This window comes from Macaca nemestrina, chromosome 1 (assembly GCF_043159975.1).
Source record: "Macaca nemestrina isolate mMacNem1 chromosome 1, mMacNem.hap1, whole genome shotgun sequence".
Taxonomy (NCBI): domain Eukaryota; kingdom Metazoa; phylum Chordata; class Mammalia; order Primates; family Cercopithecidae; genus Macaca; species Macaca nemestrina.
Window position 1 is genome coordinate 223,682,595 of NC_092125.1, and position 14,888 is coordinate 223,697,482.

Here is a 14,888-nt window from a genome sequence, read left to right on the forward strand (position 1 = left end):
CCTCTATTATTTCCTGTTAATTTTTTTAGTATTATGCTGGTTTTACATATTAAATACATAATTTATATTAATTTAAAAAATTCCTCAAGGAACTATCTGGATATTATAATAATTAACTGCTACTTGGATTCATACTCAAAGTCTTCTTTACTTACCTAAGTCTTGCCTGTGGGCCCTGACTTGTTTTCCATGTATATTCTATAAAATGACTCAAACTCATACTAATCAAATGCTATTAGAAAACCTTAACTTTTGTTCATGTTTCAGTTTACAAACATAGAAATGCTAAGTGCTGCTTAAGTTCGCCTAGCTAGAGGAACAAGAGCAGTTTAAAAACACATTAAAAAGAATACAGAACAAATCTGACTTAATAATTTGATTTTTTGCCGGGCACGGTGGCTCACACCTGTAATCCCAGCACTTTGGGAGGCAGAGGCGGGCGGATCATGAGGTCAAGAGATCAAGACCATCCTGGCTAACACACTGAAACCCCATCTCTACTAAAAATACAAAGAAATTAGCCAGGCGTGGTGGCGTGCGCCTGTTGTCCCAGCTGCTGGGGAGGCTGAGGCAGAAGAATGGCGTGAACCTGGGAGGCAGAGGTTACAGTGAGCTGAGATTGTGCCACTGCACTCCAGCCTGGGTGACCGAGTAAGACTGTCTAAAAAAAATAAAAATCAATTTTTTTTTTTTTTTTGAGACGGAGTCTCACTCTGTCACCCAGGCTGGAGTGCAGTGGCGCAATCTCGGCTCACTGCAAGCTCTGCCTCCCAGGTTCACGCCATTCTCCTGCCTCAGCCTCCCAAGTAGCTGGGATTACAGGCACACGCCACCACACCCGGCTATTTTTTGTATTTTTGGTAGAAAGAGGGGTTTCACCATGTTGGTCAGGCTGCTCTTGAACTCCTGGCCTCAGGTGATCCACCCACCTCGGTCTCCCAAAGTGCTGGGATTACAGGTGTGAGCCACCATGCACAGCCAATAATTTGACTTTCTAAAACATGGGAAATTTAAATTCCAGTCTGATGGCATCTATATACTGCTAAGTCATCTTTGGGCTAAAGTGGGCAGAGAAATAGTTACGAAGTTTTCTAAACCAAACTCATTCTAATTCACATGAATTTTTTTTTTTTTTTTTTTTTTTTTTGAGATGGAGTCTCACTCTGTCACCCAGGCTGGAGTGCAGTGGCACGAACTTGGCTCACTGCAAACTCTGCCTCCCCAGCTCAAGTGATTCTTCTGCCTTAGCCTCCTGAGTAGCTAGGACCATAGGCGCCCACCACCACGCTCGGTTAATTTTTGTATTTTTAGTAGAGACAGGGTTTCACCATATTGGCCAGGCTGGTCTTGAACTCCTGACCTCATGATCTGCTCACCTCGGCCTCCCACAGTGTTGGGATGACAGGCATGAGCCACTAGGCCCGGCCCATATGAATTTTTTAACTCAAATTTTACTCATAGCCTAGTGATACTGTGATATAATTTTAATACAATTGTTGGCCGGGCGCGGTGGCTCACGCCTGTAATCCCAGCACTTTGGGAGGCCGAGGCGGGCGGATCACAAGGTCAGGAGATCGAGACCACGGTGAAACCCCGTCTCTACCAAAAATACAAAAAATTAGCCGGGCGCGGTGGCGGGCGCCTGTAGTCCCAGCTACTCGGGAGGCTGAGGCAGGAGAATGGCGTGAACCCGGGAGGCGGAGCTTGCAGTGAGCCGAGATCGCGCCACTGCACTCCAGCCTGCTCCAGCCTGGGCGACAGAGCGAGACTCCGTCTCAAAAAAAAAAAAAAAAAAAAAATACAATTGTACATTATAAACCAAACAATGTTGCAACTCTGAAAAAGGTAACTCCTACCACCCCTCCTCAATCAAACTGGCTTGTAAGACACACATGGTTTCTAAAAGGTTTTATATCTATCCTACTTGGGTAGACTCTCCAGTTTTTATATACAGTATATTTTTTATTTACTTATTTTTTTTTTGAGACGGAGTCTCACTCTGTTGCCCAGGCAGGCTGGAGTGCAGTGGCACAATCTTGGCTCACTGCAACCTCCGCCTCCTGGGTTCAAGCAAGTCTCCTGCCTCAGCCTCCCAAGTAGCTAGGATTACAGGCGCACACCACCACACCTGGCTAATTCTTGTATTTTTAGTAGAGAAGGGGTTTCACCATGCTGGCCAGGCTGGTCTCCAACTCCTGACCGCAGGTGATCTGCCCACCTCGGCCTCCCACAGTGCTGGGATTACAGGTGTGTGCTCCCATGCCCAGCCTAAACACAGGATACTTGAAACATACACAAAGATAACTATCACCTCATCAATCCACAAGAGCTTACCTGGACTACCTGTGTCTGACATTTTGCATAAGCTGAGTTCGTAAATGCCAGTGACTCGATTCCTATTTGAAGAAAATAAAACAATGGTTTAATCTCTTACAGCACAAAAACAGGAAGATTTCAATCCCTGCTACTTAAAATAGTGTCTTTGCTGCAGGGACTGCAACCCATCCTCAAATGTAATTACGGACATTTCTTATTTGTCACTGCTGTTTTCCTATTTTGAACTTAAGTAGCATACCTTTTCCTAGAGGAGTCTGCTTTCATCTCAATTTTATTTATTTATTTATTTTTAATTTTTTTTTTTTTTGAGACAGAGTCTTGCTCTGTCGCCCAGGCTAGAGTGCAGTGGCCAGATCTCAGCTCACTGCAAGCTCCGCCTCCCAGGTTTACGCCATTCTCCTGCCTCAGCCTCCCGAGTAGCTGGGACTACAGGTGCCCGCCACCTCACCTGGCTGGTTTTTTTTTTGTATTTTTTAGTAGAGACGGGGTGTTTCACCGTGTTAGCCAGGATGGTCTCGATCTCCTGACCTCGTGATCCACCGTCTCGGCCTCCCAAAGTGCTGGGATTACAGGCTTAAGCCACCACGCCTGGCCTCAATTTATTTTTTTAGAGATAGGATTTCCCTGTGTCACCCAGGCTGGAGTGCAGTGGTGTAATCACAGCTCACTGCAGCCTCAAAACTCCTGGACTCATGTGATCCTCCTGCCTCAGCCTCCTGAGTGGTTGGGACTTCAGGCATGCACCACCATACCCAGCTAATTTTTAAATTTTTTTGTAGAGTCAGGGTCTCACTATGTTGCCCAGGCTGGTCTTGAACTCCTGGCCTCAAGTGATCCTTCCACCTTGGCATCAAAAAGTGCTGAGATTATATGCATCAAAAAGTGCTGAGATTATAGGCATAAGCCACCATGCCCCACCTCATCTCTATCTTTTAAACACTTTATTTCAATAGGGTGAATAAAATTGAATGATAAACTAGAAAATTTACAATATAAATATGAAAACTAAAAATTTGTCTTTTCTTACTATAAGAGAGAAGATATGAGGAAACATTGACTAGAATGAAATGATAATCAACAACTTCTGGGGATTGTGAGTAGTAGGAGGTATAATACCTTCTATTGTATTAGTAACATTTTTTAAGCTGGGTGGTGATACCCAAGTAGTCAATGTATTTTTTCTCTTTTTCTTTTCTTTTTCTTTCTTTCCTTTTTTTTTTTTAATTTTGAGACAGGGTCTCACTGTTTCACCCAGGCTGGAGTGCAGTGGCTCTATCATGGCTTACGGCAGCCTCAACCTCTCAAGCTCAACTGATCCTCTCACCTCAGCCTCCTGAGAAGCTGGGACTATAGGCGTGTGTCACCACACCTGGGTAATTTTAAAATTTGCTGTGGAGATGGGGTCTCACTGTGTTGCCCAAGCTGGTCTCAAACTCCTAAGCTTAAGCAATCCTCTGTCCTTGGCCTCCCAACATGCTGGGATTACAGACATGAGCCACTGTGTCTGGCCTTCACTGTATTATTCCTGACATATTTTGTATGCCTTAAATATGCATAACAAATCTTAAAAAGAAGAAAATTTCAATGGTACTCTGTTAGAAATAATAATGATGACATTTAAAAGTCTTTGCAAATTTAGTCTTTGCAGAATTGTTTTAGAGGTGTCCACAATGTAATATTCCTTCCTTCCCTCATAACTCATCCATCCATCAACATTTTATTAAATGTCAGCATGCAAATCAGTACATTCCAGGTGCCAGTTACCAAAATGGTTCATAAACTGTAAACTAACCGTGAGACAGTAAGACAAGAATACTTAAGGACTAATGATTCTGTTGTACTGAACAAACAAACTGGAAGCTAACTTGTGTGAAAAACTTACGAATCTGGTGACTTCGAGTAGCCACTGCCAAAGAGGCTACGCAGAGAGCGTGGTGGTGAGATCTTGGCATCTCGGGAATAGAAGACCATGCACACATCCTTGGTGATGACAGCCGGCTGGATGCAATGATCCAGCTGAAAGCAGACAGGGTAGGTGCTGATGAAGTGTAGGCAGAGTACTGTGACCAGAGTCTATACACGAATGTATTTGGAAAGCTAGTCCCAGTTGTGAGAACTGAAGGATTTCAGCTCCACGAATTATTTCAACAGTCACCCAGTGAATAATATGTGCAAGAGTAGGTAGTACTCCTTATAGATGCATTTATTTATTTATCTGTTTATTTTTATTTATTTATTTACTTATTTTTTCTGAGATGGAGTCTTGCTCTGTCACCCAGCCTGGAGAGCAGTGATGCGATCTCGGCTCACTGCAAGCTCCGCCTCCCAGGTTCACATCATTCTCCTGCCTCAGCCTCCCCAGCAGCTGGGACTACAGGCACCTGCCACCACACCTGGCTAATATTTTTGTATTTTTAGTAGAGACGGGGTTTCACCGTGTTAGCCAGGATGGTCTCGATCTGCTGACCTCGTGATCCACCCGCCTCAGCCTCCCAAAGTGCTGGGATTACAGGAGTGAGCCACCGCGCCTGGCAGATTCATTTATTTTTATCTGAGGTAAATGTTTCCCCTGATAGGTGAGGAAACTGAGGCAAAGAGAGTTTCTCCAAGGACATAGAGGAAGTAAGTAGCAGCACAGGGATTTGAACTGACAGGCTGGGTCCTGGGTCTGGGCTGTTAACCACTATTACACTCTGTCCACAACTATAAAAACAAGAGGTAACATTTTCTTAAAAATCACACATTCTTCAAGCAGTGGTGATTAGGCTACTAAAGCTGAAGCTGGAATGAAAGTCATGTGATTTTTTGAGTAAACAGAACCCAGGAATAGAATCTAATATAATCAGAAGAGTTAGCAAAGTATAATAAAATGAAAAACTTAAGGATATGGAGGAAGAAAGAGGACAAAACAAGTGGAATCTTCGCTGACCACTTCCTGCTATAACCTGCACAGTGTTCAGGGCTGACTGTTCGCATCAACTGAAGCTCCAGGTCTCCTCACCTCTAGGTAGGCCGACAAGGTCATGTAGATCTTTTCTCCATAAGGTGTCACTCGGTTCAGAAGAAGGGAGTTATGTAGAGAGCTATCCCACACAGCCTCAAAGCGGTAGAAGGTCCTAAGGTCAGAAAGACAAGAGGGAGTCATCCAAGCTAAAATCACCTTAGCCCAGGTACTGACACTGTCAATCATCCTAAAGAACCCTATGCCAACCAACTGACATTTTCAATTTATCAAACTCTAATAACAGGGAGGAACACTTATCTCCTAGGAGGAAAAGATAGGTCCCCATCATCTTGCCCCCAACCCTACCCATCATTAAGGAACACTTAGTTGTGCCTTTTTTTTTTTTTTGAGACGGAGTCTCACTCTGTCACCCAGGCTGGAGTGCAGTGGCACAACCTCGGATCACTGCAACCTCTGTCTCCTGGGTTCAAGTGATTCTCCTGCCTCAGCCTTCCGAGTAGCTGGGATTACAGGCGCACACCACCATGCCTGGCTAATTTTTGTCATTTTTAGTAGAGATAGGGTTTCACCATGTTGGTCAGGCTGGTCTTGAACTCCTGACCTCAGATGATCCGCCTGCCTCGGCCTCCCAAAGTGCTGGGATTACAGGCATGAGCCACTGCGCGTGGCCAGTTGTGCTTTTTTAAATTTTGTTTTGACAAGCCTGCCTCTGCCTATAAACATAAAAATAGTAAGGTCAATCAAAAGGATTAAGATGAAATGGTAAGTGAGTATGGACAGAAACTGAAAGAATAAAGAAAGACTAAGCTCTCCTGTCACTCAATGAGGAGAGCAGGAAGTGAATGCTCAGTCATTTGTCAGCTTCGATCTTCACATCACAAGAAGGATAAACATCATTCAATCCAGTGCTGCTGGGCCTCAGAAACGTCACAGATATATCTGAGGGGATTAATGGTAGAAACTGGGTAGAAGGGTTTAAGTATAGACAGTCTTATTTTATTTTATTTTTGAGACAGAGCTTCACTCTGTCACCCAGGCTGGAGTGCAGTGGCGCAATCTCAGCTCATTGCAACCTCTGCCTCCTGGGTTCAAGCGATCCTCCTCCCTCAGCCTCCTGAGTAGCTGGGATTATAGGCAAGCACCATTACGCCAGTTAATTTTTGTATTTTTAGTAGAGGCAGGGTTTCATTATGTTGGCCAGGCTGGTCTCAAACTCCTGACCTCAAGCAATCTGCCCACCTCGACCTCCCAAAGTGCTAGGAGTATAGGTGTGAGCCACGGTGCCAGTCGAGAGCCTTATTTTAAATAAAAGAACAAAAGGTTATTCTTAACTGACGTTTCAGTAAAAGAGAATAATTTTTTTAACACTAGAGCCAGCCAAATATCATTTGTTAGCTTTAAAAAAAAAAGCCATTTGAAAAATTAATCTTACATTTATATAACAAATGGAAACTTAATTTAATAGATACTCACAAACTGTTTTGCTGTTGTTCTAATATCGTTTTTTTCTACTGGTAAAACAACATAAACTCTAATTGACATTAAATCTTCCAGTTCTGCAAGTCTAATCTGAAACACGGCACTTAGTTGAAAAGCAGTGTTACAGATCGATTCCCAATTCTGCCCCATGTTTCCCTTCTCAGACCCCTATGACAAGTGGAGGGAAGATGCCGGGTCTGCCCCGCCACCACTAGTCCTCTGCAGATAGAACACAGCTCACCTGATACACCTAGCAGAGTCCGTGCATACTCTTTCCTGCCCTATACATTCCTTTTTACTCCTTTTCAAATGGTGACCTCACTATGGCTGCCTTTTCTAGACTTCCTATGACAAGTAGCTGGCATGTCCTCCCTCTAAACACATCCCCATGTTTCTTCCTCCAGAAACGATCAATAGAGAGAACAATACATTTGTGAAACTGAACCCCATGACTACACCTCCTCTTCCAAGTGGCAGCGTATGAGGTCTGATCATCTAGCATAGTTGCTTCTAGATCTAAGTCTTCTTCAATTATTTACTACTCTCTCTCAAATGTCTAGCCTTTGAGGCAGTGAGTGTGGGTCAAGAAAATTCTCTACAAAGACACAGAAGATAGAGAAACAACAAGACAAAGACAAAGACACCAAGTGACCCAAACAGGAACAGAAATGACGGACAATGAAAGCCTTTCTATAGTTCCTGGGCTCCCTGGGCACAGGAGGAAACCCTTCAGGTGTCCATAAACCTCTGTGTAGAGGAAATTTTTAATTTGGTCTAAGATATATTCTAATATTGGGTGACGATATCCACTACTTCAACAGATGCCACTTGAGAACGATCACTGTGATATCTTTTTTTTTTTTTTTTTTTTTTGAGACGGAGTCTTACTTTTGTCACCCAGGCTGGAGTGCAGTGGCGCAATCTCGGCTCACTGCAACCTCCTCATTCCGGGTTCAACCGATTCTCCTGCCTCAGCCTCCAGAGGTCTGCTCTTTTATTGTGTCCCTGTTTTTGTCAAAGTACCTAGAAGGGGTGGGGCTTCTTTGTCCGATTTCAGAGACTGGATACATCCATTCTAAAGTTAAATAAACCCCTCTTCTTAGAGTGAGGGCATTTATGACTTTGGTGACATCTGACAGAAATTTCTTTTTTTTTTTTTCTGAGATGGAGTCTCGCTCTGTCGCCCAGGCCGGAGTGCAGTGGCCGGATCTCAGCTCACTGCAAGCTCCGCCTCCCAGGTTTACGCCATTCTCCTGCCTCAGCCTCCCGAGTAGCTGGGACTACAGGCGCCCGCCACCTCGCCCGGCTAGTTTTTTTGTACTTTTTAGTAGAGACGGGGTTTCACCGTGTTCGCCAGGATGGTCTCGATCTCCTGACCTCGTGATCCGCCCGTCTCGGCCTCCCAAAGTGCTGGGATTACAGGCTTGAGCCACCGCGCCCGGCATCTGACAGAAATTTCTATCAGTGCTGCTGTCTTAAGTTCCAAACCATAATGTGGCACCTCCCAGGACCACTGAGATTTCATGACACTGACTCAACTGAGGCAAATGTTTTGAACTTGTCAAAAAAAGCCTCTTCACATTTCTGTTTTTAGACTAAGCTTTCACTTAACGTAAAAAAAATTTCACTGGCAGAAACCTGGTTAACACATAGGAAATTTTGTCTTTTTTTTTTTTTTTTTTTTTTTTTTTTGAGACAGTCTTGCTCTGTAGCCCAGGCCGGAGTGCAGTGGCCGGATCTCAGCTCACTGCAAGCTCCGCCTCCCGGGTTCACGCCATTCTCCTGCCTCAGCCTCCCGAGTAGCTGGGACTACAGGCGCCTGCCACCTCGCCCGGCTAGTTTTTTGTATTTTTTAGTAGAGACGGGGTTCCACCATGTTAGCCAGGATGGTCTAGATCTCCTGACCTCGTGATCCGCCCGTCTCGGCCTCCCAAAGTGCCGGGATTACAGGCTTGAGCCACCGCGCCCGGCCAACACATAGGAAATTTTGACTCCACTGAAGTCTTCCTGTATTAAGGGAAAAATTTTCTTTTCTTTTCTTTTTCTTTTTTTTTTTTTTTTTGAGACAGAGTCTTGCTCTGTAGCCCAGGCTGGAGTGCAGTGGAGGGATTCCGGCTCGCTGCAAGCTCCGCCTCTCGGGTTCACGCCATTCTCCTACCTCAGCATCCCGAGGAGCTGGGACTAACAGGGGCCTGCCACCACGCCCAGCTAATTTTTTTGTATTTTTAGTAGAGATGGGGTTTCACTGTGTTAGCCAAGATGGTCTCGATCTCCTGTCCTCGTGATCCACCCGCTTCGGCCTCCCAAAGTGCTGGGATTATAGGCCTGAGCCACCACGCCTGGCTCATTTTTTTTTTAATTTTGTCAAAAAAAGTTTCTTTTCTTTTTTTTTTTTTTTTTTTTTTTGCTTTGGACTTGCTGCACCAAGTTCTGTTGGAACACCCACCAAAGGTAGTAATTCAATTTTTTTAAAAAAAATTATTTATTTATTTATTTTTCTGAGACAGAGTCTTGCTCTTGTCGCCCAGGCTGGAGTGCAATGGTGCGATCTTGGCTCACTGCAACCTCTGCCTCCTGGGTTTAAGCGATTCTCCTGCCTCAGCCTCCCAAGTAGCTGGGATTACAGGCACCCAACACCAAGTCTGGCTAATTTTTTAAATTTTAGTAGACATGGGGTTTCACCGTGTTGGCCAGGTTGGTCTCAAACTCCTGACCTCAGGTGATCCACCTGCCCGGCCTCCCAAAGTGCTGGGATTACAGGTGTGAGCCACTGTGCCTGGCCTAATTTGTTTTTAGAGACAGGATCTTGCTCTGTTGCCCAGGCTGGAGTGCACTGGTGCAATCTAACTCCTGGGCTCAAGTGATCTTCCCACCTCAGCCTCCTGAGTAGCTGGGAATACAGGCATGAGTCACCACTCTCAGCTAATTTTTTTTTTTTTTCCCTGTAGAGACAAGTTCTACATTGCCCAGGCAGGTCTTGAACTCTTGGGTTCAAGTGATCTTCCTACCTTAGTAGGAAAGTGCTAGTATTACAGGTATGAGCCATTACAGTGGCAATTCTTGAGAGGTGGCTGTAAGAAATACAACAAAGGCTGGGGAGAAATGTCAATTTAATTAAGCTTGCAATAGAATTTAGGATTACAAACAGGGCTGAATCCCAAGACATATTTTCCTGTACGCCTCCTAAGGTGGTGAGAAATAATTCCAAATGGATTTCTCAAGATGTTCTGAACAGCAGCAGCATCAGAGGAAAAGCAGGTTTCAAGGTGACTGCTTTGAAGGATATATTCCTTTGAATTTATTATTTATGAACAATTAAAGATCAACTTCTGGTCAGTCATGGTAGCTTACAACTGTAATCCCAGCACTATGGGAGGTAAAAGTGGGAAGATCACTTGAGGCCAGGAATTTGAGGCCAGCCTGGGCAATACAGCAAGAACCCGTCTCTACAAAAAAATTTTAAATTAGCTAGGCATAGTGGCACATGTCTGGAGTCCCAGCTATTCGGGAGGCTGAGGCGGGAGTACTGCTTGAGCCCAGGAATTCAAGATTGCAGTGAGCTATGATCATGCTACTACTGCCATTTATTTATTTATTTATTATTTATTTATTTATTTATTTAGAGTCTAGCTCTCTTGCCAGCCTGGAGTGCAGTGGCGTGATCTTGGCTCCCTGCAACCTCCGCCTCCTAGGTTCAAGTGATTCTCCTGCCTCAGCCTCCTGCGTAGCTGGGACTACAGACACGTGCTGCCACGTCCAGCTAATTTTTCTATTTTTAGTTGAGATGGGGTTTCACCATATTGGCCAAGATGGTCTTGATCTCTTAACCTCGTGATCCGCCTGCCTTGGTCTCCCAAAGTGCTGGGATTACAGGGGTGAGCCACCATGCCCGGCCACAATTTTTTTTTTTTTTTTTTAAACCATCTGCAGGTATAGCTAGCTACTACACTCTAGCCTGGACAACAAAGCAAGACTTTTCTTGTCTCAAGAAAACAAAACAGAAACCACCTTCTTACATTATGGTCACATCTGATGAACCCTCTTGAGTTCATTAGGAGAATCTCTGAAATATAAACTGAATGGAGTCCAAATTACTCATTATATCAGTAACATGAGTCAAATATATAAATATGTTTATGTATTTATTTTTTTTTTGAGACAGAGTCTTGCTCTGTCGCCCAGGCTGGAGTGCAGTGGCGCGATCTTGGCTCACTGCAACCTCTGCCTCCGGGGTTCAAGCGATCCTCTGCCTCAGCTTCCTGAGTAGCTGGGATTACAGGCGCCCACCACCATGCCAGGCTCATTTTTGTATTTTTGGTAGAGACGGGGTTTCACCATGTTAGCCAGGATGGTCTCAATCTCCTAACCTCATGATCTGCCCGCCTCGGCTTCCCAAAGTGCTGGGATTACAGGCATGAGCCACTGAGACCGGCCCGTTTATGTATTTTTTAACATTTTAGGTTATATTGTCATGTATCACTTCCTTCAATTTTCTTCCCTAAATGAGATAATTTTTTAAAAACTTCCTTTAATACCAAACCAGGATTTTTTTCTATTCCAAAAGAAGAAAATAAACAGATAAAACAAGTAGCCCTGACAGAAGAAAGATAAATATTTAAAAACACATATAAAATATTTCTCACAGACTCAGCTATCCAAATAGCCAAATTTGTCTCTATTACCGCACAGGACAAAACAGAGAAGAAAGGGAACCATTTTGCAAGGCTGTAATGGGCTCAGGTTTTATAAAGCAATAAACCTTTCAAGCTTTTGACAGACAGAAGACAGATAAAGAGGAGAACAGAAAACAAAACCTGAGATTCTGTATGATATGGAGAAACATTCTACTTTGTAATGTAGAAGAGGAAAACTTGAAAGGGCCTAAGAATAAAATTGACAGGTTTAGTAAATGGAATGAGAAAATAATTTGAAACTAAAAATCATTTAAGAAGCTATATGCTTCTTAGGGTACAGAATAGGGTCTACTTTATCCTAGGTACAGTAGGTTTACATGGGGAGGGGACTACAAAATTAAAATAGTAATCAAAGCAACATAAGACAGAAAGCATTCTGATAAACTAGAATCCTATGTGCAAAAAAGCAAACAGAAAATACCTAGGAATATCCTTATCAAGAAAGAGCCTGCAAAAACATAGAAAAGGCTTTAGTTAGTGCAGCAAAAACAAAAACAAAAAAAAAACAAAAGAAATAGAGAGAATCAGAAAAAAATATATATATAAAAGACAAATTTGCTGATAAGCAAAGTGAATTCAAGTGGACAATTAACAGAGAATCCCATGGAACACAATTTGATAGCGGACTTACAAAAACATGGATCCCTCTCCTGAGACTTCCAACTAAGGAAAATACCAGACATAGGAGGGAAAGTGGAGACCACCACCATCAATACCCCTTTCAGTGGTGACTTAGTATTGAGAATAATAGGAAATTGCTATGGAGTTAAGGGAAAACCAAGTCAATGCATTAACATAAATGTAAGACTGGGAAGAAAAGGAATAATAGTCCCTTGTCAATTATACTCCACTATCAATATATTAGCAAAGCCCTCTAAGATACACACCTAATATAACAAAATTGGAGGTAAGTTCAACTTTAAACATTAAACCTTAGACAAATGGAACGAAAGTTCTCTTAACCAAACTCCATTATGCCACTTACCATATTAACCTATGTTTTCTATATCCCTAAAATATACATATTGATGGCTAGTTCTCCTTGAGCATTCTAAACTACAAAGATGTCTCATTTGCCCAGACACTTCGCTCCGAAGAGTTGAGTGCTTATCAAATGTCAGTAGTATCTGGTCCCAAATCTGTTTCTGCCAGTTGTACTTGTTATTATTATCTAACTTCATTAAACATTAGGCAAATCAATGAAAGATGAAAACAAATAATTTTTGTTCCTGTGAAAACTAAGTTGAATGTTTTCAAAAGGTTTGATAATGGTGAGTTGTTTAAAAATTACTGTTATGTTTGGGTGAGATAAATGTAAAAGAAAGGGGAAAATGATAAAATGTTTAAATGGTAAAATGTTATTAAATGGTAAAAAGTTTAAAGGACTTTGCACTTAGATTTTCTTCGCAGATTTCTAATTCTTGCTCCACCAAACTAAAAGTCACAGATGATGAATTACAGGTGTGGTTTTGCAAGAAAGACAATCAGAATTCCAGTAAATGACCTTATAATTAAAGAAAAGGCCATGGCCTTCCAGCAAAAGCTTGGTGAATTAATGTAGATTTATATAGTTTAAATTAGAACAGAAATATTTAAGGTGTTTTTCTTTTTGTTATTCTTGACTTCAGCCTTTTTTGATCAACTCATTCTAACTCACAAGATAAGCTACTTCTAACAAAGCCAAATTCATTTCTTGTAGCACCTGACCTGTTGTTGGGCATGAATTAAAGGACTTCTCAAAGCTACTCTAATGGAGGCAAACTTAGAATAACCAGTATTTCAACCAAAGCCCATCTTTCCCTGTATATTTTACTAAGTACCTACGGAAATTTACAATACATTTTTCATAGCTACAAAGAAAATGTGGTGGTAAAACCCAGCTGAACATTGGCAGAAAACAGAGAGCTATGCAGAATTACTGCAGACTTCAGGGAAATAGTATTGTTCATGATTTTGCCCACGGATAGTTAAAGCACCTGTCTTGATCTCTGCCACACTCCTCCCCAAACCCCAAACACACATGCCCTCTCACTCCTTCCCTCTTTTTCCACAGCCCCTGCCAGCAAACACAGGTTTGTTTCCTTTTTCTCTTTCCTATGGTAAACTATAATACAAGAAAACAACAGAAAGAAATTAATCCTGGTCCAAACCTTTCATTCCATTTCTGACTATTGTCTTATTCTTTCCCTCCTTCCTCTCAACATGGATGTAAACAAGCTTTTCAGGAGCAGACTGAAGCACAGCAAAGTCCTGTGGTGGGAAGGCAGTGTGCTCAGCCCACATTAGAAGAGGCAGCTGCTCCTGTTTCCCAGCCCCTAGGATATAGAGACAGAGTCTCTGAGACAATGAGAACTCCTTTCCTGGGTGAGGTAAGAGGACCCCAGCTGGTTTAGTTCTAGTCTTACAAGGGAAAATAGAATGGCTATGTACTTTATGAATTGTCTGTTATCACCTGATTATAAAAGATAATTTTAAATGAAACATTTAAAATAAAAAACAAAATAAAATCTACTATTTATGGCAGCCAATCTTGGTCGTAAGAGTTTGTATTATTTATCACTTTTGTGCATAAATGAAAACCAAATATGAAGGATAATTAAGCCTATAGCAGCAGCAGCAAAGACTAACAACAAGAGGCTTCATTTTATCTTAGAGGGCACGTTTCCATGATACTTAGGAGTGAGAGAAACCTTTCTCTCCACAGCAACCATTTCACAGGAAAACATTTAGTCTTGGCAATAATTAATTTGTACTTTTAAATCCTTGGGGAATATACTGAGTTTTCTTTCTCTAATTTTCTTTTATCACTTGTTACATCTATTCAAACTTCACGTGGGACAGATCACGTCCACTCTCTAACAGTAACTGATCACATACCAATATCTCCAATACTTTCTTTCTTTCTTTTGGGACCGCACAGCAGCCAGGTGAAGAAATAAAGAGATTTTTGAAGCTAGAAGGGAGAAGGGAGTTAATTTCTTCGTCTGAACTGGGAGTCATTAATGAATAAGGAACCTAACAGTGCACCAATTAACGTCCGCAAGTGTGGACTCTTCACGCTGCTCTGGGTGTCCTACCTGCTAGAGTTGTGGGAAGACTTCAGGTACTTGGCAGAAATAATATTTAGGGAGAGGATGGCATCAACTGCAGCTTCATCCACCTCAGGCTTATTCCGAATACGACCTAAAAGAAAGGATAAAGAAAACAGAGCACAGACACATTTAAAAACAAAACATGAATTCATTAAGCCAAAAAGAAACTTTTAAATCTACGTGTAAGTTCAGGAGCTGGAAGGGTCATTTGGTTACCTGTAGGGTCCTCCATCGTCTGACTCCATTACTTCCCACATTGAGTTAACTATGAAACCATATCGATTCTTTATTCAAAGAGTTTCTCACATTCATCCCAACTTT

At 42.4% G+C, this 14,888-nt stretch overlaps 1 protein-coding gene across 12 annotated transcripts in view; it reads right to left on the reverse strand.

The window, feature by feature from the left end:
* The window catches only part of LOC139364414 (kinesin family member 1B), a 178,600-nt gene that overhangs the window by 17,687 nt on the left and 146,025 nt on the right, over positions 1 to 14,888 (reverse strand). For all 12 annotated transcript variants that reach the window (XM_071100985.1, XM_071100974.1, XM_071100980.1 and 9 more), the window contains 4 exons: positions 14,553 to 14,658; positions 5,339 to 5,453; positions 4,220 to 4,353; positions 2,335 to 2,396 (listed from right to left, as the gene is read on the reverse strand). In XM_071100985.1, the coding sequence (XP_070957086.1) occupies positions 2,335 to 2,396; positions 4,220 to 4,353; positions 5,339 to 5,453; positions 14,553 to 14,658 (417 nt within the window). The remainder of the gene's footprint in view (positions 1 to 2,334; positions 2,397 to 4,219; positions 4,354 to 5,338; positions 5,454 to 14,552; positions 14,659 to 14,888) is intronic.